At 42.7% G+C, this 25,487-nt stretch overlaps 1 protein-coding gene across 2 annotated transcripts in view; it reads right to left on the bottom strand.

Annotated features, from left to right (window-relative positions):
• Positions 1-25,487, bottom strand: part of avl9 (AVL9 homolog (S. cerevisiase)) — a 32,285-nt gene that overhangs the window by 2,127 nt on the left and 4,671 nt on the right. For both annotated transcript variants that reach the window (XM_080855653.1, XM_080855654.1), the window contains exons 3-15: positions 19,195-19,280; positions 18,972-19,043; positions 17,170-17,259; positions 16,987-17,053; positions 16,102-16,142; positions 15,897-15,935; positions 15,605-15,674; positions 8,758-9,275; positions 8,261-8,395; positions 7,491-7,710; positions 4,689-4,806; positions 4,460-4,513; positions 69-157 (exon numbers count right to left, since the gene is read on the bottom strand). In XM_080855653.1, coding sequence (XP_080711779.1) covers positions 69-157; positions 4,460-4,513; positions 4,689-4,806; positions 7,491-7,710; positions 8,261-8,395; positions 8,758-9,275; positions 15,605-15,674; positions 15,897-15,935; positions 16,102-16,142; positions 16,987-17,053; positions 17,170-17,259; positions 18,972-19,043; positions 19,195-19,280 — 1,599 coding nt within the window. The remainder of the gene's footprint in view (positions 1-68; positions 158-4,459; positions 4,514-4,688; positions 4,807-7,490; positions 7,711-8,260; positions 8,396-8,757; positions 9,276-15,604; positions 15,675-15,896; positions 15,936-16,101; positions 16,143-16,986; positions 17,054-17,169; positions 17,260-18,971; positions 19,044-19,194; positions 19,281-25,487) is intronic.

Genomic DNA, 25,487 nt, shown 5'->3' with positions numbered 1-25,487 from the left:
AATCTAAAAGCAATCTCCAGAGAGGTGGGATGTTGTGTCTTTGGGTTAACCATGTCTCTTCCACTCACCTACAGCCTTCCCCGTCTGAACCACGCTCCGGCTGGTGGTCATTACAGCGTTGCCAATCTTTTTCCCACGCTCACTATTTTGCACAGAGCTGGAATACCACAAGGAAAAGAGAGTAAGCGACCACTACCAAGTCTCCAAAAACACACCCACTCTCTCTCACACACACACACACACACACACTCTCTCTCACACACACACACACTCTCTCTCTCACACAAACACAATGACACATAAGTACACCCACTCTCTCACACACACACAGTGAAACATTTCAATCCCTTCCTGGTATGAAGTCTCCCTGTCATTAATTACAGTTTGAGCTGCAATATTACAAATATGATATTAAATATTTAATTAAATGCTGAGAAGCATTAATCTCTCAGATAGCAAAGTAATACACATTTCTTTTTAATCTATTTCTATTTATTTATTTTAAGACTCTCAGTGACTTCCACCTCAATATTCATTTTGTTCATTTATTTCTGGTAAATAAACAAATATGATGGAGAAATCCAACATGAGACCCATAAGGGCATTATTCACCATTCAGTTACAGCCACTGACTTTAGGGGTTTAGCTCAAAAAGGCTATTTAGAAATGCTTCTTGGGATATATACTCGGTCAACAAGGTCCTGGTAAGTATGGCATATTTCTTAGGGTATCAGAAACAAGCATTATTCAAATTTGAATACATTTCTGTAAAAGTGTCTGTAGTTTGATAAATATGATCTCAATGTCTGTAGTTGGTTAAATATGATCTCAATGGGACCGCCCCTTCTGGAAAAGCGACTTCGTTTGTTTGAGAAATATGATCCGAATGGCTGTAATATTTGGGAGTTCTCACTTGACATGAAATGTTACACTCTAATCTTGAAAGTGGAAGCCACCCCTAGTTCACTTTACATGAAACGTTACACTATAATCTTGAAAGTGGAAGACATTCAAGGCTCATTTATGCTCCCTTCACATGTGAAAATAAATATGTCTATTTCAAACGATGTGTCCTTGGCGTGGATGTTAAGCTATACATCCACTAGAGGGCCGCTCCACTTTTACTTCGCTACCATCCAACTCATGTTTGATTCCCGTCCATTTTTTATAATTTCTTTGTTTGGCGTGGATGTTAAGCTATACATCCACTAGAGGGCCGCTCCACTTTTACTTCGCTACCATCCAACTCACGTTTGATTCCCATCCATTTTTTATAATTTCTTTGTTTTGTCTTGCTTGAACTGTTTGCTACACTGCCCCCACGATTTGCGATGGTACTGGTCCGTATCCGTAAGCTTTCAGAAGACAAATACGGACGAAATGAACGCAGAGTCCGGACAGAAGGCTCCGTCCATATACATATACATATACATATACATATACAACACTGAGCATAAATTAGCCTTCACAATATTTATCTAGTCAGTGCATATTCGCAATTTGCAATTTGCTTCGATTCGTCTTTTTTGCTTGAATAGGATTTCCAAACAACCTTCATGGTTGTTGATTCATCCTCAAAAATCAATAGATTTTTGTATTTGACTACTTGGGGCATATGAGGCTATAAAACTGTGTTGCAAACAAGTCTGCTAATACTGGCACAATGCACTTAAAAATGAAAACAATGAGAATGAGCTTAACATCAGTCAAACTACCATGATTGCCACACTGAAATATAATGACTCATTTGTCAGACCATGCCGTTTGTGGAAAGTAGCATGTGACAAAACTGACCTGATAGATTTTTTTGTTTAAGCAAATGAAAATTGAGAGAAATACAAAGCTCATTGCCTTACACATAGTCTTTCCCACAAACATTATCACATTTTATACAGAGTTCTTCATCCTAAGATGTTGAGTCTGTTTCCTGGGAGCACCCAAAGACCTGATACTGATGACTCCAGGTACAGGTCACACTCTAGCCTCTAGAATACCAAGTGGAGAGAAGAGGTCTGCTCTCTGCCTGACAGCAGTGGCCAAGGAGCCATGCCTATGAAACCTGATCAGAGGGCTCTTTGTAACACAATTCCCCTCCTCTGTTTTGACACTCAATACCAGCATTGTTGGTCTCATATCCAATGCTACACACTTTCCACTGAGGGCAACCCAGTGCTGTTGACTGTAGCCATTTCAATTCAAAGGAAGCCAGATTGCCCTTTTCCTGCCTTTTCTGCTCCTTGGCGTTGCCAGGGGGAGTGTTTACTTGCCTTGAGAAGGGATACAGGAAGTGACTGGGGGGGGGGGGGGGGGGGGGGGGGGGGGGCAATGCAGACCGACACAAAGAGTGCAAAAACACACCACCCTCTTTCTTTCTCTGTGTCAGTCATCATCCTACCAAGACTATGGGCATGTACTGATGGTTATAGAGAAAGAGATTATAGAGACAGGGCGACACAAAGTGTGCTTAATATTAGGCATGATTGCTAGTCCAAATACAGAACAATACATTTGATCTATTTGAGAGCTAGATGGAGCTAGACCACGTCTGTTTATTTGTTTACCAAGGCATTACGACAAAGTTCACAGGGTGCCTGACACCCCAGCCAGCACAGGAAGTCAGAGGCCAATATATCAGCAACAAGCAGCCCTGCTGGTGTTCTCACCATAAAGCTATCAATAGATGAGCCCGGATGAAGACACCCTTGCATGAACCCCCATCACACACACACACACACACACACACACACACACACACACACACACACACACACACACACACACACACACACACACACACACACACACACACACACACACACACACACACACGCAGCTGCTCACACACAAGGGGAGCAAATATTCCCTGTGTAATCCTAGAGGCTTTCATTTTAAGGATGGGGCACAGGCAGAAATCCTATACCAGCCCAGATCACCTTCCCACTCTTAACTTCCTGGACTGAAACCAAGTGCACACACACATGTGCACAGACAGATGGACAGATATGCAAGACCTTTTTCTTTTTTTTCTTACTGAACTCTTTTTTTTTTTTTTTAAAGATCTAAGTCCATGAGTATGAGGAAGCCCAGGCTGATTCCTTCTCCATCATGGTCAACAGCAGCACAGCGCTATGTACAGGTGGACATGAAGTCTGGAAGGCTGCAATGTGCTGAAAGTGTGAGTGAATAGCCAGCAGACATTCTAGACGGACCATGTTGACACAGAAAGAGGCACCCAACGGATTATATTCTTCGAATCCATCAAGAGCGTTTTAGAAAGAGGGATTGGGTTGGGAGAGACAATGGCGTATGATGTTTAGGAAAATTTCATATCATAACATAAATGAAGAGTTTTTTTTGCAGAATCTACATAAACACTATTAATTGACCACCTTTGACTTATGGCAAGTTAGATATGTTTTACTTCCTTTGACTGCCACATGGTGGCAGCAAGTGGTCAGCTTTCTCCTTCAACAGGCACTCTTATTTCCTCCACCGTGTCGTGTCCTGTCTGTCTGTCTGTCTGTCTGTCTGTCTGTCTGTCTGTCTGTCTGTCTGTCTGTCTGTCTGTCTGTCTGTCTGTCTGTCTGTCTGTCTGTCTGTCTGTCTGTCTGTCTGTCTGTCTGTCTGTCTGTCTGTCTGTCTGTCAGCAGGATTACACAAAACTCCTGGCCCAATTTTCATGAATCCTGATATTAAAGGTGTAGAATGGGCTACGGAAGAACACAAGACATTTTGGAGTGGATCTAAATCATCGGAGGAACCTCAAATTATTTTTTGCTTTTGTTAACATTGTGAGAGGGCATTTGGCCGTGGTGGAGGTCTGCACTGTCCTATTGGTCCTTCCAGTTAATGTGGTGCATCTGCCTGCAGCTCTTCATATTTACAGAATCGCATTAACGGATCACGATACTCGTTTGAAGGATCTATATTAAATTTTTCCGTTTACGATCAAGGTCTTAATTCTCCAAGGAATAGCCAGGAAGGGGACGGACATGGGCTAGAACTGGGTCAAAGCGCTAAACCTATGCTAGTGACTCCAGCTGATCCAGTAGCAGGAGTATTCACTGAGAGACTAAAGCTATGCTAGTGACTCCAGCTGATCCAGTAGCAGGAGTACTCACTGAGAGACTAAAGCTATGCTAGTGACTACAGGTGATCTAGTAGCAGGAGTACTCACTGAGAGACTAAAGCTATGCTAGTGACTACAGGTGTTCTAGTAGCGGGAGTACTCACTGTGAGACTAAAGCTATGCTAGTGACTACAGGTGTTCTAGTAGCGGGAGTACTCACTGAGAGACTTAAGCTATGCTAGTGACTTCAGGTGATCTAGTAGCGGGAGTACTCACTCTGTGAGGCTAAAGCTATGCTAGTGACTACAGGTGATGTGGTAGCGGGAGTACTCACTGTGAGACTAAAGCTATGCTAGTGACTATAAGTGATGCAGTAGCAGGAGTACTCACTGTGAGAGGCGCAGCTTCATGTCAGTCACACTGTACTGGCCAAAGCAAGGATGGCTATGGGAGCAAGAGACACAGATAATGGTGAAGGCAGTGGAAGGCGTCACAGACACAAAAAGCAAATTATTCTGTTTGTAAACAGTACTAAACACCACTCTGAACTCTAGCAGGTGTACAAACAAATGTTACTTTTAATAATAGTTTTGCCCCTCCACCTAGGCCCCAGCCTTACCCAGGGGTGATCTCAGCCATGGCCGGGTGCTTGTTGCTGTACCACACTCGGAAGTTATGCGTGATCTTCCAGGCAGAGACGAATGGAGCTCCATAATCAGCCAACATCTTCTCATTATCTAGACAGGGCAGAGGGCCAAGCTTCATTACACACACTAGCCCCTTATACATGCGTCAATGTAAAGCTGTTACATCGCTTCTACCACGATAGAAACTCGCGAACGTGTTACAATTGCCTCATGTATAAGGGGTCTAGATGTAAACCGTTAGTTTTTCCGCTGATCGTCTGAAGCTTTCGAGAGAGGTGGTTTACCACGTTCGTTCGGCTTAGAAAAGGGCGTGTCAAATCAGGCCGATGTGTCATGGGGGAGGCCGTGCGTGACTGGGGGGAGACGGTGACAGGAGGCTAGAAAGTTAGAGGCTAGAAAGTTCACTCCATCATCTCTTTGAAATTCCTTATTCCATGAGTGGTAGGCTACAATGTGACTGGCTGTTTTAAAATATAACTAATAGCCTAACGAAACAAAATAACCCAGGAAGTTTCATCTTCGAGACGTTAAGGCTTCTTCCAATACTGACAGCTGACTCATAGCTTGCAGGTTTGCGGGAGACGCGACATTTGAGGGATGTCACTTAATTTAAACCTTTTTTGCTTCCGTTAGTGTGTGTGTGTGTGTGTGTGTGTGTGTGTGTGTGTGTGTGTGTGTGCTAGAGACAGAGAGGACTCAGTAAAACATCGGAAACACCGTGTCTCGTAAGCCTTAAGCTATCAATCACCCCCACAATGAAATATGCCATTACAGTCGCGACAAACTTCTTGGCATTGTGGTGCGCCCAAAACGCAAGCTATAAACATAGCCATCCTAATGTAACCAAAATATACCTCTGCTGATATGCCTAACCTTCGTTCTATTTAGAATTTGTCTTAGCACTATGCAGGAATAAAATAGCATCTACAGTGTCAGGATTCAGGCGAGAGCGCCTGGCTTCTATAACGCGCCCTGCTGCACTGAAGGAGCGCTCACTCGCAGCACTTGTTGCTGGAACGCATATAATTCGTTTTGCAAGGTGCTGTAGTCGTGGGAACGACTGGCCTGGTTTCTCCCAAAAGGAAAGTAGATTTTCCTCTGCTGATCCCGCGTCTATATGGAAGTTTGTAGAGAGATTGCCGGGGAGTAAAATGCTCCCTTTCCTTTACGTCTGCTGCTGGCTAGTAATACAGACAGCCGGAAAGGTTAATAAACGGAATGAAATAGCTACACATTACACACGCTATGTTTTAATAAAAACCCTGGTTACTCACATACTGGTTAACACTGTTTGTTACAGCACATAAATGTTTGTCGCTACATCCAAACTGCGTCACCGTTGTCCCTCCCTGTGCTCCAGCCTCACCATTTTGCTTGCAATGTGAATCATTTAATTTAAATATGCTTATTGGCATTTGTTGCACCTTAATCATTTTCTACAAACATGATATGCTATGTATGGTGTAGTAGACTGAGACTCTATTCACTACTGCACAAAAACTAGACACGTTTGAAAAACTAGACGTTTGCAATGAAGTAGGTTAAACAACTTTCGCCAATATCTCCGTAAGGGAGATGGGTTATGTGCTCAAATTTCCTGGGATCAAAGAAGACGTTATTATTCATGTGCAAACTAAAAATCACGTCTCAGGATTGCTGCGCATGCAAGTTATTTCGGGTGTCTCAACTGTAACTAATACCACTGTCATATAATTATGAGTCCAGTAAAAGACGGAGCAAACACAGTTTTCTACCGTTGTTGAAACACATCCACGCGTAGACTCGTTTTCTTTCCATCCGAGAGTGGTTATTCAAAGAAAATATTAAGAACTATATGCTGATAGAAAGAAGGGAACTTTAAGCCACTACACTGCCTGTGCCCGATGCGGATCCACGTTGATGTTGTTAGTAAACAAACCAGGTGGGAGCACATCTCCGTGGTCTTTGCGCATGCCCGAGGCAATGTAACAGCTTCACATTTTGCACATGTATACAGGTAACGACAAGAGCCGTTTCCCTTGAAAATCTTCACACCTACACGCGAATACGATACGATAAACTGATCTGATCTCAGTGGCACATGTATAAGGCCCTACTCATTCATTAAGATGACCAATTAATCAGCTAATATCAGTGAAACATGTATTTCCACAGCATTTGCCAGAACAGCTAACAGCTATGTCAGTGTGAGCTATGACTGTACAGCTGTGTGCGTGTGTGTTTGTGTGTGTGTGTGTGTGTGTCTGTGTGCCTTTGTGTGTGTGTCTGTGTCTGTGTGTCTGTGTGTCTGTGTGTCTGTGTGTCTGTGTGTCTGTGTGTCTGTGTGTCTGTGTGTCTGTGTGTCTGTGTGTCTGTGTGTCTGTGTGTCTGTGTGTCTGTGTGTCTGTGTGTCTGTGTGTCTGTGTCTGTGTGTCTGTGTGTCTGTGTGTCTGTGTGCGCAAGGTACCATCATCCTGAAGTGTGGGGCAGAAAAGTGAGAGAAAGGGTGTGTTCCATTCTCTCTAGTTTAGTGATTTGTTAATAAGTTAATGAATAGCAGTTTAGAGCAGCGGGTACAAATACCAATGCTCTCTGAAAGTTAATAGCCAACATTTCAAGCCATTCTAAGCCTTATGTAGACAGCACTACAACAAAAACAGCTAAATGCAGTTAAATTAGTGAAATACATTTACATCTGCTTTAAATGTACTTAATAGGTCTGTGTGTGTCTGTGTGTCTGTGTGTCTGTGTGTCTGTCTGTCTGTCTGTCTGTCTGTCTGTCTGTCTTTTAGTACCCTGCTGTAGCGTGGAAGACAGCAGTGAGAGCACATAAAGGTTGAACTGTGCTCTGATCCACTCATCGCCCCCCTCCCAGCCGGTGCCGTCCAGGAAGACGTCCTCACGGTTCTCCGTCACATGCTTGACCAGGTAGTCTGCGAAGCGCAGGTCAGCTGTGGTCAGGCTCAGCAGCCGCCGCAGCTCAGGGTCCTGGATCTGGATCCGGGCCTCCTCCACCTGGACACACACATCATGGGCTCAAATCAGTGTCAAAACAAGCATCTGCTGCACAACAATATAACTGGTGTATATAGACTAAACACTTAAAATAGTAGACAAGCCAGGGAGATGGAGAGATAGAGAAATGAGGGAAAGCTGAAGGACCAAAGCAAGGAGAAGAGCGATGTTGGGCAGTGAGAATGTGAAGAGATGAGAAGGGAGGAGAAGAAAATGACCTTTGGAGTAAGGAGAAGAGCGGTGTTGGCCAGTAAGTCAGTGGGAATGTGAAGAGATGAGAAGGGAGGAGAAGAAAATGACCTTTGGAGTAAGGAGAAGAGCGGTGTTGGCCAGTAAGTCAGTGGGAATGTGAAGAGATGAGAAGGGAGGAGAAGAAAATGACCTTTGGAGTAAGGAGAAGAGCGGTGTTGGCCAGTAAGTCAGTGGGAATGTGAAGAGATGAGAAGGGAGGAGAAGAAAATGACCTTTGGAGTAAGGAGAAGAGCGGTGTTGGGCAGTAAGTCAGTGGGAATGTGAAGAGATGAGATGGAAAGAGAAGAGAATGACTCACGTCTACTATGGCATCACTCAGGTGCCTCTGCTGACGGAAGAGGATGTTGGTTGCCCCGGCAACAAAGCCACGCACTGTCACATCTGACAGCAGGTGGTGCTGCTGCAGGGCCATGTACGGCATACACAGGTAACCCTGGCAACACATTTCAGAGTAAACTATTTAGAGTAAACAATTGCAATATCTGAAATATCTGAAATAGCATATACTACAGTGACAAGTTGTGTAACCTTTGTGAATCAAGTTATTAAACCACAAAAAGCAAAGAAGTTGTTGTATTTGTTAATGGATGGTAATCTGTACACTGTGTTCCGAGTGTTTAATATTGTATCACATGTAAAAACACTTCCAATGCACTGGTTGAATTTCATTTCCCAATACTCCAAATACCTGTTCACATAAGTGATAACCTTGGCAGCCTGAATTGTGTATACCGTCTACCAGAATGTGTGGATGGCTCAGAGTTTGATCGAGCACGCAAGTATGTGCCCCCCTACCTTAGTAAAGATGGCGAGAGGCAGGCCATATTGGTCCTCCTCCAAGCCAGACACCAGCCCCTGGGTGAGGACGCCCTGACCGCCTGCATTGGACTGAGGCTGCACCGTGATGGGCTGGCCTGAGGCGGGCTCAAAGGCCTCACTATCCTGCTCCCCTTGGCATGGTCCTGACCCCGACCCTCCACCGGCCTCCTCCTCCTCCTCCTTCTGCTGCTGCACCTCCTCCAGCACGCTGGGGTCCAGGGTCTCCCAGTCGCTCTCAGAGGAGTCCGGCGAGGCGCGCTGGGGGGGCTTGAGGAGGTGGCCGTCCTCCCTGAGGGGGCTGCAGGGAGGGGACAGGGCTTTTGGGGTATCAGTGGCCCCCTCCAGCTCACGGGTGGCATTGGCAATGTCTGTGACAGACACAGACACAAACTCCTCAGCGCCTGGCACACTTTCGATGACCGGGCTCAGCTCTTCAGACACGCTGCTCCTGGGCTTGTAGTGGGAGGAGTCAGCGAGGCCATGCTCCATCATGCCTGAGGCAAAACACAAAGAAGGCCAGACTGTGAGTGAGGGAAAACACATCGCTGTCTCCTTTTCTGCACTTTAAAATAAGAGCAATCTTCTACAAGCTAAGGGTTAAAGATTCTGCCCCGACCCAGCCACAATGACATATGACAAGACTAGTGCTGTCAGTTTAACGCGTTATTAACGGTGTTAACGCAAGCCCATTTTAACGGCGTAAATGTTTTTATTGCGCGATTAACGCGTTAAAAAAAAAAAGACTTTTAGACTAACGTTCTTTTTGCTCTCCCAAACTGTGTAGTAGGCTAACGTTACTGTAAAACTGACTAAACTGATTGTAAAGGACTGTAAAGGTTGTAGGGTAGATGTGGTAGTGTCGCCCTGGTGTGTCGGTAAGAACACAGTCAGAATGCAGTCTCAAGGATCTCTATCTTTGTCTTTATCTGTTTGTGTTGTGTTTATGTTCGTGGTCTATCAAAAGAAATAAGGTACAAATAATACATTAGTATAAACTAGGGCTGTAACGATATTGTATCGAACCGAGAAATCACGACACTCTGGGCCAAGAACCTGCATCGCGATGCGAGGAGGCAGAACCGCGACATGCCCTCAGCGGTCACTTGATACAAAAAGTTTGGTTCGCTAGTAAAGGCAGCTGCTTGCTTCAGCGTTGGGGTTAATTGTTGCGCAAAATTTACTCAGTGCAGTTCATGCTCCCAAAGGTTGCGCGTGTTGTCATGAGCCTGCCATTTGCTTGGCAGATAGAAAGCTGTTTCCCTAACAGAAAGTCTGAAGTTTGAAGTTCTTTTCAAACCTTTGCTTGGGTAGCACTGCTAAACTGAGCAGACATGCAGACTACATTTTAGTAATCTCATCACGTAACATTCGTTTTCTAAAAACAATCACAAAGTATTGCATGTTTTACTGTGGTAGAAAATATGTTAGCTTAATGCTAACGTATATGGGAAATCCTACAGAGACCGCGCTAGGTATTAGCATCAATTAATTCACGTTAATGTTTTTGTATGAGCCTGACATTTGCTCTGCAGATAGATAACAGGTTCCGAAGTTTGCTGAATGTTTTTCAACAGCATTGCTTTGAGTTATAAAAACCTCAATATTTGGTTATAAATTGTTTCTTCATTTTTTTATAGCTCATACTTATTCTAATGTGAATTAGAAAATATATTTTAAAAATCGCGAGGTAAAAAAATTAAATAATAATAATAATAATAATAATATCGTGGGGTGTATCGAACCGTGGGTCAAGAATCGTGATACGAATCGAATCGTGAGGTAGGTGTATCGTTATAGCCCTAGTATAAACATATCTCTGACACACACAGCAAATAAGTTATGACAGTAAATAGTGGTGATTACACTATCAGATTATACCGCCATCTAGTGGTCATTTAAATTCGCTTTAGTAATCTAATTATAGCTTAACTGCCATTAACGGGCATTCTCACGGTAGGAATAGAAAACCAAATTTCTCACACATAATAATACAAGAAACCTTACACATATTACACATGTCTAGACCAGACATCTCCACATACAATAACACCTAATCTTAACTGCTAACTAAACTAACGTTATTAAACTATAGAATTACACATTATACATTATATAATAGGAAATAAAACACAGACTTACAGTTCGTCAGTGACGCACAAACATGTCCGGAATATGAAACAGATCTTACTTTTACTAATTAAACTGTACAGCCAAACGAACACCGTGCAGACTCTTCAGGTTTTTTGCCGCAAACTAATTCAAAACACAGGAGGTTGCTGGGCAACGGATTTCTGCGCATGCACAATCTGCTTAAGTCTCTGGCCTTTCTGACGGTTACGTTTGAGTGAATGGTGACCGCAATACGGCGAAATGGATGATAAAAAGCTTCTGAATAGAAAGTTTACGTTTAAAAGTTGTGTTGTGCAAAAAAAGCGAGCTTCACTGTTGTCTGAAAATGTCAACAGGCAGCTGGCTGAAAGCACAGAAGTAGTAGGCTTACCTTTTATTGGTAACCTAACTGTTACGGTTAATTGTTTTTGAAATAAGAGGCCTGACTTCTATGTTCACAGCAAACTTGAAAAAAAGAAAATATTAAGTCATGGTTTAACTGCACTATAGGCTGAGTCCTTGTTTACCTGAAAAGTGCATTTTATAATTTTATTTTGTACCCTGTTTGGCAATGTTGTTTTTCAATAAAATAAAACATTGCATAAAGCAAGCCAATCCACTTTTCCATGTTGATAAAAAAATGATTGAAGGGAAATTTAGAATAGATAAAAATTTGCGATTAATACATTTACGATTAATCGTGATTCATTTTGAGTTAACTATGACAAAAATGCGATTAATCGCGATTAAATATTTTAATCGCTTGACAGCACTAGACAAGACACATTTTTATTAGCTGTATCAGGATCCAACAATTCTGCAAATTAGTAGTTATCTGCCTTCACTCAGAACAGTCTTGCGTATACTTCATACAGCTGACATGAACTTTTGGACATCAGATCTTGAAATTCCGAAAAGTATATCGCAATCTCCGGCTCAATCGAGAGATCACCAAGACAACGTAAGCTGACAACGTAAGCTACCAACCCAGCTATGCTGACCGGAAGTGTTCACAGGTTGCGTTGATGACTCTGGTTAGACCAGACGTGGGGGACTGTGCATCTATGTGAACAAAGCTTGGTGCACGGACACTGCTTTCATCGAGAGTCACTGCTCTGCTAACCTAGAGTGTCTCATGGTTAAGTGTAGACCTTTCTATATACCCAGAAAGTTCTACTGTTCTACTGTTGTGACTCCAGATGCTAATGCCAACCTTGCAATGAAAGAACTGCATGCTGCCATTAGTAAACAACATACTTTACACCCAGAGACAGCTTTTATTGTTGTAGGTGACTTCAACCACTCCAACTTGAAGACAGCAAAATTCCACCAACATCTGTCCTGCCCCATGAGAGGATACAAGACTTTGGACCATGTTTACACCAACATGGCTGATGAATACAAAGCCATCCCCTTACCCCACTTAGGACAGTCTGACCACCTTTCTCTGTTCCTACTCCCCAAGTACACACCACTCATCAAGTGTGTGAAACCTACAGTGAGGACAGTTAAAGTGTGGCCAGAGGGAGCAGACTCTGCACTCCAGTAACGGTTTGGACACACAGAATGGAGTTTGTTTGCCATTCAGGCCACACTGGACTCCCACATGGATCTTATTATCTTACGGAACATAGATTCTTATGCCTGCTCCGTTCTAGACTTTATCAACACCAACATCAACAGTGTCACCACCCTCAAAATGATCACTATATTCCCTAATCAGAAGCCATTGATGAACAAAGAGGTCCGCCTACTGCTGAAGGCACGCTTTCAGATCAGGTGACACCCAGGCCTACAGTTCATACAGGGCTGACCTGAAGAGGGGTCTCAAGAAGGCCAAGCACAGCTACAAGCTAAGGATTGAGGAGCACTTCAAGAACAACTCCGACCCCCGACGCATGTGACAAGGCATCCAGGCCAAACTGATTACAAACCCACCAACCCCACCACCCCAACCAGTGACGCCTTCTTCCCTGATGAGTTGAACAGCTTTTATGCCCGCTTTGACAGGGACAACCATGAGGCAGCCATCAAGGCTGTGCTCTCTGCGGACCACCAGCCCCTCACACTCTCCTCCACTGATGTGTGTGCTGCACTGAGCAAGATTAATGCACGTAAGGCTGCTGGCCCTGATGGCACCCCCCTGACGTGTGCTCAGGGCCTGTGCTGGGCAGCTGACTGAGGTCTTGACTGACATCTTCAACCTGTCACTGGCCCAAACAGTATCCCCATGTGCTTTGAAACCACCTCCATCGTGCCGGTGCTAAAACACTCCACTGCAGTAAGCCTAAATGACTTCCGCCGTTGCACTCACCCCCACCATCACAAAGTACTCCGAGAGGATGGTCCTGGTTCACCTCAAAACCTGTCTACCACCCACACTGGACCCCCTCCAATTCGTCTACCGCCAGAATAAGAGTACAGAGGATGCCATCTCCACGGCACTACACTCTGCCTTTTCCCACCTGGACAACAACGTCACCTACGTGAGAATGTTTTTCATTGACTTCAGTTTGGAGCGAATAATGGTGTTGAACGCTGAACTGATCACCAAACTGATGACCTGGGCATCAACACCCTGCCTCTGCAACTGGATACTGGACTTCCTACCAACAGACCCCAGTCTGTCAGGGTAGACAACAACACCTCCTCAACCCTCATCATGAACACAGGCGTACCACGGGGCTGTGTGCTGAGTCCTCTCCTCTACTTCCTCTTCACCTACGACTGCAAACCTGTCCATGGTAATACAGAATACAGGGAGGAGGTCCAGCACCTGGTGGCGTGGTGTGCCGACAATAACATGGCTCTCAACACCAATAAGACCAAGGAGCTCATTGTGGACTTCAGGTAGACCAAAGGTGGCACACGCACCCTCATCCGTATCAATGGGATAGAGGTTTAGCGTGTCTCCAGCCTTAAGTTCCTGGGTGTCCACATCTCTGAGGTCCTGTCCTTGACCCTCAACCATGGTTAAGAAGGCTCACCAGCGTCTCTTATTCCTGAGGAAAATGAAGAAGGTCCATCTGTCTCCTCAGATTCTGGTGTGCTTCTTCCGCTGCACCATCGAGAGCATCCTTACCAACTGCATCACAGTGTGGTATAACAGCTGCTCTGTTGCGGACCGAAAAGCACTACAGAGGGTGGTGAAAACTGCCCAACGCATCACCGATGCTTAACCCATTTAAGCCGGGAAAGCATTACCGCTGTTCTACCATTAAAGCCGGGAGCGCTGTTGCGTCATTCTACCTTTAAGGCCGGGAAAGCATATACGTCGTTTTCCGGTATAAGGGTTTTTTTTGCCCAAATTGTCGGCCTCTGGGCCAATGAAATGCATCAAAATAGACACGTGATAGTGCCCCAAATGTTTTGCCATTAGTAGCTTAAAAAAAAATTCGTTGGCTTTCTCGGTTTGCTAAGTAACGTCTCATCCACGACAGCCAGGATTATAGCTCAAAGTAAATTAGGCAAGGAGTGAGTTGTGAGTACTGGTAGTTACAGAATATGGTTATCTGTAGTTGTTAACGATTGTTACTTGCTTAAATGTAGGTTTACTTGAGGTAAATGAAAGGGAATATGGTATCATAGAGGGCTATATTAACACTAAGCTAGCTTGCTATGTTGTTAAAACGTTCTCCAGTGAGCAAGAGTGTGAACGAGCGAATTATATCGACATCTCTCTATTCTTTGCATTATTATATATTCTAGTATTTCGAAACAATAATCAGTCCCTATAGAATGCTGTTTATAATCAGTTAATGCTACTGAATCCTCGTTTGACTTTATTATAGTGAATGCTTTGGTTGCCTTCCATTTCAGCCCAGCATACAGTATTTATCAGTTGATAAATAAGATGTACTCGAAATCTGTTTTTTATTTGAATTATTCCTGTTTTTTCCCTTTGAATGGAATATTTGACACTAAACTAGTTAATCTGTATCTCAGTGATAGTATCCAAATGAGCATAAAAATATCACTGGTATGTAAAAACTACATAGACAACAAAATAGTTATAATTGTTGATCAAATTCTTATTCCCTTCTGCTCATAATACAACAAGTAAACAACTCAGAGGTTGACACTGTCAGATCCATTCTCCATCCATAGTGTCCAAATGAGCATAAAAAATCCCTGGTATGTAAAAACTACACGGACAACAAAATAGATGTTAATCGTATTCCCTTCTGCTCATAATAAAACAAGTAAACAACTCAAAAGTTAAAACTTTCCCTTTAAGAATTATATACTTATAATTATATAGTTATATACTTAATTCACTTTGTTATATACTTTGTCATATAGCCAATTATTTTTTTTTTCTACTGTTTTGTGCTGATCCTGCACTTTTACATATTTTTTTTACTTTTGAGAAGGTGTATGTAAATATTGTAAATATTTGTAAATAAAAATTCAAATTCCCATGAAAGCCACAGGTGTAAGCTCTCAAATACTTTTTGAATTGTGTTCCTATCTGTTACAGGGGCTGAGAAATCAGTAATTTAGTAGGCGTTGACACAATTGCTGAATTTCTAGAAAAACTTCAGGTTTTGGGGTCTTTTCTGAAATCGCCTAGGTTTTACAGGCATTTTTTTCAGGCGCTTTAGGCCTAAATGGGTTAACTGCATTTCGTTGTCTCAGTACTTGTACCCTGTGCAATGGCAGTATAGTTGAATATAATCTAATGACACAGTGGCTATTTGGTCTAGCAGCTTACCAGGGAAAAGCGACAGCAGAGTCATTAGGGCCCCAACCAGTCTGTTCACTGGAGACACATAGAACAGGACCTGCAGGAGGAGATAGGTCATTAATAACCAGCCTGTTTGGGCTATTTCACAACCTGGTAATTGTTTCTGTGGAAAAGGAATTGTTTCTGTGGAGGAATCTACTTCCACACAACAAATGACGAGTATGTAAGGCCTTTGGAAATGGCATAATGAAAAATATTTACTATGTTGTTATACTTATTATAGAAACCTTAATTGATAAATATAACTATTGTGTCTTACCTTCTTCTCTAGCAGAATCAGTTTAAAGAGAATGAGGACCTGAGAAACCAAAAGAGAGAGAGAGAGAGAGAGAGAGAGAGAGAGAGCGAGAGTGAGATGGCGGTTGTTTTAGACTGGTGGGATTTACAAAACAGATTCACTCAGTTTACTCTTTGTGACATGAGAAGGCAGACAAACTCAATTGTGTCAGAGGCGTGAGGATTACCTTATGTCGAAAGTGCAATATTAAATCTCTGGGAGACAGTCCTGTAGCAGCGAGACAGAAAAGACAGGACATTATGAACACATCAGACTTCTCCTGGCAGGACTATCTAAGCTTGGCAAGTCAATGCAATCCTGAGGTTTCATGTTGTTGGGTAGCATGTTGATAGTTTCTAAGCGGAATTTTGCCTAAAAATAATTGTGCTTAGACAGTACTTTAAAAGCAAAATGATTTACCAAGTATGATCCGTTCAATCTATTTAAGTACTGGACAGTCACTTTTAAAGACCGGCACCAGAAGAAAATAGGGACATAGAAATGCAAATCTTCCCAGGTTATTCTCCCAACTTTGTACAATCCCAATAAAGCTCGAAAGGCAGCTGATTGGTCTACAGGTTCTAAAAACCAGCTGATTGGTCTACAGGTTCTAAAAACCTCTTTCTTCAAAAGAAATCATGTTGCAACAAGAAACAATATCATCAAATTATTATTATTTCTAATTGTGTGACCCTTGCACGTATAAAAGATGTTGGCAGGGCCACCCTGCAGCACCTGCTCACCTCGTTCCTGCCCCTGAATGTTTTACAACAAAGGCCTCTTGCCCCCAGGCTGAACCATGACCTAGAGGCTCCCAACCTCGCCCGGAGCAGGACCACAGAACAAAGCTTGCATAACACAGTAACCTGACAGGGAAACTGTTAGAGGTGACGATCTTATCACTCCGTCATTCATCCAGAGCCACAGAGACTTTGCTGCTTATCTAGGCGGAGAAATGACTTTAAAACAGCTCTTGGACATGAGGGGTCTATCAGCATTTAACGGGCTCTCATCCCCTGGGTGGGTGGCTGCGTGGTGCTGGGGTCAAATGAGGCCTGTGGAGTAGACTTACCCAAGTACACCTGGGATCCATCCAGAGCCGTGCCCCGTAAAGAGCCATTCATGTGTTCATACAGTTCCTGCAGAGACAGACAGAGATAGCAACAGAGAGAGACAGAGAGCAGAAAATATATGTTAAAGACATAAAAATAAAGACAACAAAAATATATAATAACGAACTAAAATATATATTTACCTTTAAAATGGATATCTGGGAGAAGTCTTTTTCCTCAAAATAAGCGTGTGTAATGAGCTGTAACTTGGCCTGGAGGAGGCCATACAGAGGCTAGCAGAGAGATTGGGGAACAACAATTAAACAATGACCAGTGGTGCCAAACATATAATAACCAACAGTCACTTTAATCCAAGCAATGCACAACACACACAAACAAAATGTCTAGAGTAAAACATGTGTCTTGTTCTCTGTAAGATCAGACGCTACATAGACACAAATGCAGCAACCCAGCCCTGATACAGATCCTTTCTCAACCCAGCCCTGATCCAGATCCTTTCTCAACCCAGCCCTGATCCAGATCCTTTCTCAACCCAGCCCTGATCCAGATCCTTTCTCAAGCCAGCCCCACCATAGGGAGTAAACAGGTATGACCATACCAACACGTTTAACACCTAACACACCCTATTTACTGATTGATGAGTGCAAATTCAGGTAGCATACATACTGTACATACATAAGTACATACATACATATATTCAAGTATGTCCATCCTGTGGCTATTGATATACAGAGTGAACAAAACATGTGGGGAGGCTGATTTATGTACAATATACATTATTGCCTCCACCGAATTGTTTCTCTGTCCCTACATCCCCTACCCCTGTAACAGTAACCCTATTGCCACAGTAATCTGGCCTTGTCTGTATCATGTATTTACCACCAGATGTATGTACACATATGTCCAGTGACCAAATGCTGGCTGTGTATTGCCCCTATTGCTTCCTTTCCGCTTCTGCCAAACTACCCTTCCCCTTCCCCCCGTCCCACCTTCCTGTCTCCACCCGGCCGACCTCAAGCAGATGGGTCCCCCCTTATGTGCCGTGGTTCTGCTTAAGGTTTCTTCCTGCCCAACAGGGAGTTTTTCCTTGCCCCTGTTGCCGTTGTGCATGCATTAAGGGGGTTCAGGCTCTGGGCTCTGTTAAGCGCCGAGAGGCAATTGTATTGTTATGGCGCTATACAAATAAAATTGAATTGAATTTACTTTACTGTGAGAAAAGGACTACAAAACCAGAACTTTACTTCTGTGAAAAAAGGATTACAAAACTAGAACTTGAGCTGAAACTCAGCGATTTGTAAGCAACAGAATCACTTTCGCAAACCTGTCAACCATCACATCAGCTGTTCCTTCACTATGAATTATGGCCATTCTTTCTATAGTGCCACACATGTTTGGGGCAATCCTGGGTGAAACGTTTCTCACATTCATGAACAGAGAAACCCATCCAAACATGAGGCGCAACCGCAAATTTCATTTGGAATAAGCTGAATATATATATTATTATGTATACTGTATATCATTAAAGCTGTACATATACAGCTTTTAACCTTTATAAGTGTTTATATATATATATATATATATATATATATATACCCCAAATATATGCTGTTGTTATCCTCTCTGAACTTAGTGTATGACTTGGTCACAAACAGGTAACTTTAGATTTTCAGAAAATGATGCCAGGAGATACGCCCATTTGTTTTCGCCATGACAGTTCCTTATGCGCCATCACCACAAACAAACATGGGATTCTCCATGACTGATATGGCCTTGAGAGCAACAGCCAAATACAGCCAGGGCATGGTGACTAATGAAGACTCACAGTTCAAAATGCCTTTTATGGATTAAAAATAAATAAATGTTAGCTACATGAACCACAGATGAATTTTATCATTGTGTTTTGTGCCTGCGCGCACACACACACACACACACACACACACACACACACACCAGTTGCCATGTGGCTGTCTGTCAGCTGACTCACCACTCGACTGAGGACACACACACTCTTCTGCACCGTTTCCCTGGTAACATCAGCCAGCCGCACTTTGAGAGCCTAGAACAGGAAGGAGCTTTATAAGTAGTGCTGTCTTTCCTGATCAGATCAGATCACCATCCAATGAACACATCTATTCAAATTCAAACACTAGTATTCTTAAAAAAGCCATAAGATACTGCAAATATGATTGGCCGCATAGTACTTTTACCTTTGCCTCTATCTGCCTGTAACAGGAAACCCCATAGACACACTTCATCTCTCCTTCTAGGGGTGGTAGATGGAAGTAAACTGTGTCTGAAAGAGCAAAAACACATTGGAATGTACATTACAGCACAACAGCACAACAACAATGAGAAATCAAAGTTCCAAAGAGAACTTTAGTCAAGTCATGTTTATGGCATCAACTGCACTCCTAAACAGTACAAAAGGCTGACTGAACACAGCTTAAAGGGAAAAGAGCAGAGTTAAGCAGTCATTCAAACACAAAGGTCTCAAACATAGGATCCATTTTCATGAGGCCAAGGTATGTTGTTTACCAATCAGCCAAGATTGTGCAGTGAGCACTTTTCAGGCCCACATCTGAGTGTCAACAAGGAACGAGAATGGCCTTCACATTCTTCACAAACACAGATCGACCGGCAGACTGTACACTTTTTGAAACACAGACCGACCGGCAGACTGTACACTTACTGAAACAAAGACCGAACGGCAGACTGACCACTTACTGAAACACAGACCGACGAGCAGACTGACCACTTACTGATTGGGCAGAGCAGCTGACCAAGCACAGGCTAGCAGCTGGACTGACACAGTATAGCAGCAGGGAGAGACATTTTTAAATGTTGTAAACACACATATTTGAGAGCAGACTAAACAGACAGCAGAAATAAAAGAATGATAAGATACACGTAGAAGAGACTCAGCTGCACAGAATAGGACATGGGCACATTTATTCAGAGTGTTTCATGTGTGCGCATTCACTCATGTGTTCATTTTCATCTTTTTCCAAATCACTGAATAGAGTCTTATTTTTAGCAGGGAGAATAAACACATGACACAGCGACAGCTGAGGTCAAACACAGTGAGGAAGACCTAGCACAAGATGCGGCATCACTCAGGAACCACTGCAGGGTGCGTAGGCTATGTGTAAAACATGCATCTATACATCAATCTTCTACCGTGAGTGTGAATGGAATGGTACAAAACATTCTAGATCATTCACATGTAAATCGGCCTCTGTCCTCAAAGCAAAACCACAAATGCCTGTATCCTTATTTAGCCTAATGTGAACAAATGCTCTGTCAGATACTAGTTCCACCAGCCTGCCCACAGCCCAGTGAAGAACCACCCACAGAAGAAGGCTTCTCTGCACAGTTCTCCAGAGCATGTCATGGGGCTCACAGCTTTTTTTGTCTTTGAGTAAACCACTTCAAATCATCTTCTGGACATGTTCATCAGTACGACTCACTTTCAGGTTTTGCAGCAGCCGTTTGCAGTTTAAGTCTTAAACTACTGACCTACATAAAGGGAACCACAAGCCATACAAACATCAACCACAACAACACAGTTGGCACCGACAGAAGCATGCTAACATAGCCGATATAGTTTGTGCCATTCCCAGACCACATACCTGCATAGTACATAGCTTGGATGGCTAGTGAGAATGACAGGCGTGTTTATCTGTCCTTCACATGACCATACACCACAGCTACAATTCTGTATAAAAACATACCTCAAGTACTGGCAAACTGCTGCATAATGGTGCTTTCAAAAATCAATAATAGAAAGAAGCACTGATCATACATACACTCTAAGCTACTTCCAGACCTGGCTCTCAAAGCTAAAGCACAGACCCTAATACTCACAAGTTCCCAATACACCTGTACATGTGCATTGAGATATTTTGGTAGGCCTGAACACAGACCCATGAAGTCAAACTTATCTAGGTCCTGATCAGTTTGAATCAAACTACACCCAGGAAGAGGGAAACATACAGAGATTTGAGGCCTTGGGGTGAATATTCCATAGCGTGTCCAATGGAGAGAAACAGTGATGGCACTATGAGGGAGTAACAGTGTGACGCTGGTGAGTAATCTACAGTGAATAGTTACTTGCAAACCACTATTTATATTTAAAGCCACATACGCAAAAGCGCTAATCTATAGACTGACGACTGGCAGTACTCCCTCCTCTGATTAATGCACACGTAGCGGTGAGACTTAAGGCCTCAATATACTTCTGCATCCCTCTCTGTCCTCGAAAAAAAATGGGCGGGCGGTGGATTCAGAAAATTTTTGAAAAATGTTAACGTACTAGTCGGCCCTACATACTACTCTGACGGCTATCCGTGCTGAAACCTATTCAGCGCCGGACCACTGGGTGGGGTAACGACTGTTTGTCGAGGCCGTAGCTACCCCATTACCTCTTTGTTGGAAGTCATTGATTGTTTCTCCTCCCTCCTCCCATCTGTCACTGACATGACATGACATGTGGGCTCCCTCTGGACCTGTCGTGCAAGTGTCGTTACATGGGCATTGGAGACATGTAGCTCAGTCATAACTAGCATGTCTAATGCTATATATTCACTTGAGAAGGCAAATGTATCTCCATCGTGGTGGTCATTTTTTTGTGAAAAACATAGTAGCGATTTATAACAAAACGATATGCTTATCAATAGAGAAACTATTATAAAACGATTCAATAAAATGAATAGTGTTCTTATTTTCTTTGGTATTTTTGTCACATTCAGATTTGCAATGATTGCTGGGTAACCTTTATATCACTACAACGCTATGACAACGCACTCACTGTTGGCCACGAGACGGTTGCCTTTGTCAAAAAGTGGTAACATGAATGTGTCACTATGAAACAAAGCATGCACACTTCGAACAAAATTACCCCCCAAACTCTGAGAAAAGGGCCAGAAAAATAAACCCACAGTAATCATCATACCAATCAACATGCAGTTTTATCAGCCACACAGCAAGAGCATGCATACCTCAACATACAGTTGTGGGACTGCCTTTTCAACCATGAATAAGTTGAAAAACACATACAGGAGCACACTTACTTATGATCCTCTCCCTGGACACCTTTAATGCCCAATTTTCAAGAAGACGATCTTAGAAAAATCGTTGTGTGTGTGGTAGTCGTTTATTGTATAAATACCTCCTCCCGGATATCCTCACATCAGCGTTTCCATTGTCCGGTAATTGCCGGTGTAACAGACCCAACTTCTACCTCTACATTCTACAGTGATTGTTGTGTTTGTGCCTATTGTTATTAATTGATTTGCCGTATTGTACTGTTATTGTTTAAATGAGTTCCTTGCTCGCGCAAGATCAATGACCTATATATATAGCCTACATAGAATGTTACTATTAACGGTAGAAGGAAACGAAATGATACATTGTTTAGCACCTCCGATGAAGGCACAAGTTTTTACGGTGTTTAATGTCTGTTTGTACCAATGAATTTATGAAATACCAATAAACGCATTATCATCAGTTCATGACTGGACCATACATCGGGGGGAAGCTACAGTAAAAACTTTACCTACACCTGCTTCTTCAAGCTGATTGCAATCCAAAGACGGTACGGGGAGAGCACAGTGAGTCGTAGCAAGTCACGGTCAACGGAGACGGTAAGAAAAGCTTACCGCTGAATTAATTGATAAAGGAAGCAAATGGAAAGGAAAGGAAAAGGACACTTAGGCCTACTGAACCAATGCTACTGTGAAAACATGTCTAGGCAGGAATCAGAAGAGCTAACTGCAAGTACGGATAATCAACTATCTGATTTTAAAGATGTAATAGATGATGACGATAAGGAGGAGAAAAAGGTAGCATACCAGATGGAGGAATTAAGTAAAACGGAAAGACGTTTGCTCAACATATATGAACAATGGAAAATTAAAATCAGAGCCGCCAGACAAAACCTAAAGAAAGACGTATCCGAGTGTGAACTGTGTGCTATGGTAGACTAAACGAAATTCTGAAACTTTATGATGATCTAAGAAAGAGAGTGACACCATCCGCTTTACTTAGAAGGACAATCCTTGCGTGTGAGGCTGTATCGAAAGACATTGTACAAACTATTGCAGAGCGTATAATAGGAATAGACGGAGAATTCAACGAGGACAATGAAAGGCACCGTCTTCATCTGCTACCACCAGCCCATGACGCGCAGTCTGGCAATATTGTCTCTCAGTCGCAAGCCAGTCAACATTCTGAAAACCTAAGCATCGCGGCAAAACGAACTGAGGCAGCCGCAGATGACGAGCCCTATACCATTCGTACGGATTTAGGATGGAGTATTGTAAGCTGCTCAACAACAAACCCAGACAGAACAGACACCAGCCTGCACAAAGTCTCTGTAAAGGAACTCCCTCTAGTAACTCCCATGGATTTAATCAGTGCCCTAGAGTCAGACTTCAAGGACATTAAAGGAGATGACAAGTCAGCAGCACAAGAAGATCTAACTTTCCTGAACAATCTGAAAGAAGGCATAACACTAAATGGACAGGGACATTATAAGATGCCATTACCCTTTATGCAACGCCCACACTTACATGACAACAGGAGAAAGAAGTCTAACAGAGAAAAGAAATATAAAAAAGTTTACACAAGATACATGAAGGAAATCATAGAGAGAGGTGAAGTGAAGGTGGGAGGAAAATTCTGCCATTCGTCTGTCTCAGAGTCTCTGAAACATCCTATTTCCATCCAAAAGGAGCATTATGTCACAAGGCGGATAATAGCTCACAACCATGACACCGTCAACGTGAACACCTTATTCAGCCCCGACAGTCTGGATCCTCTGACCCCCAATCACCTCATCCAAATGAAGACAGACCCAGCACTGCCTCTGCCTGGCACATTTCAGAGGAAGGATTTGTACAGAAGAAAGAGACGGCGAAAGCTGAAACATCTAGCAGGGGAGTTCTGGAGCCGCTGGAAACAGAAGTATCTTCACTCCATCATGGCCAGACAGAAATGGCTCTCACCAAAAAGAAACCTGAAAGCAGGTGACGTTGTAATGGACATTGATGAACTGTCACCTAGAGGTGAGTGGAAACTTGCAAGGGTCATAGAAACTGTCGAAGGGAAAGATGGACTTGTAAGAAGAGTCAAAATCTCCATGGGAGATAAAAGACTGAACAGAAAGAGTGAGCGCTTGGGTAGGCCCTCCTTATTAGAGTGCCCTGTACAGAAACTAGTCCTTTTGTTAAAGGCTTCTTAATCATATATTGTGTTTTAAGGTGAAAAGTTCATATTTATTGCCATATCTATAGGCCTATAGAAAATTATTCGTAGTGAATATCGAGTTAACATCGACGTGTATTATTATATTATTTGTATATAATATGTTTTAAATGTAGCCATGAAATGTTTGAAAAATGTGTGTTAATACTGTGGATAATTCTTAATCATATATTGTGTTTTAGGTGAAAAGATTCTATGTAGAAAATTATTCGTAGTAAATACGCGTTAACCCCAATATGTGTATTATATTATTTGTTTATAATATGTATTAAATATAGCCACGACATGTTTGAAAAATGTGTGTTAACACTGTTATATAATACTCATAATTTTGGTGGGAGTGTAACAGACCCAACTTCTACCTCTACATTCTACAGTGATTGTTGTGTTTGTGCCTATTGTTATTAATTGATTTGCCGTATTGTACTGTTCTTGTTTAAATTAGTTCTTTGCTCGCGCAAGATCAATGACCTATATATGTAGCCTACATAGAATGTTACTATTAACGGTAGGAGGAAACTAAATGATACATTGTTTAGCACCTCCGATGAAGGCACAAGTTTTTACGGTGTTTAATGTCTGTTTGTACCAATGAATTTATGGATTACCAATAAACGGATTATCATCAGTTCATGACTGGACCATACATTGGGGGGAAGCTACAGCGGTCTTTGTCCGAAAAAAAAATGAAATGTCCGAAAATATTAGAGCTCACCGGTCAAATTGTCTGATTGGAATTTCTTAAAAATCCCGTCTCGTAAACACAATCTGAATTAGAAATCAATCCTAATATTTAGGCCTATAAAGCAAACGTGCACTGCCCTTATTATGTTTGAAGGAACAGGCTAATCTGCCGTTAGAAAGTAATTAAACAACACGCATATGCTGCATTTTAAATAAAGCGCAAACCGTCGGTTTCAAACAAGGAGCGAACTGAGTGAGAAGGATCAAACATGGCCAAGCAGACTAGCCTTAAAAGCTTTTTTCAGAGGCCAAATGCAACTGATGAGGGTGAACAGTCTGATGAGGATGAATCTGTAATACCTGCAGTGTTGCGTCTGAACGCGTTTCATTTCTGTCTATGCCCGTGCGTGAGCGCGCAAACATTGGAGCCGAAAGCGGTATTGCAGACAGATAGAGATTTTGAAAAGTTATAGCTCGCAGCATATTGAAAAAACAAACTGAACTAGTTCATGTAGAAAGTGAACTTTCCAGACACTGAATACCTGAAGCCCTA

This window comes from Sprattus sprattus (genome assembly GCF_963457725.1).
Source record: "Sprattus sprattus genome assembly, chromosome: 17".
Lineage (NCBI taxonomy): Eukaryota > Metazoa > Chordata > Actinopteri > Clupeiformes > Clupeidae > Sprattus > Sprattus sprattus.
Note: the sequence above shows the minus strand (reverse complement) of the source record. Positions and strands in the feature narration are given on the sequence as shown.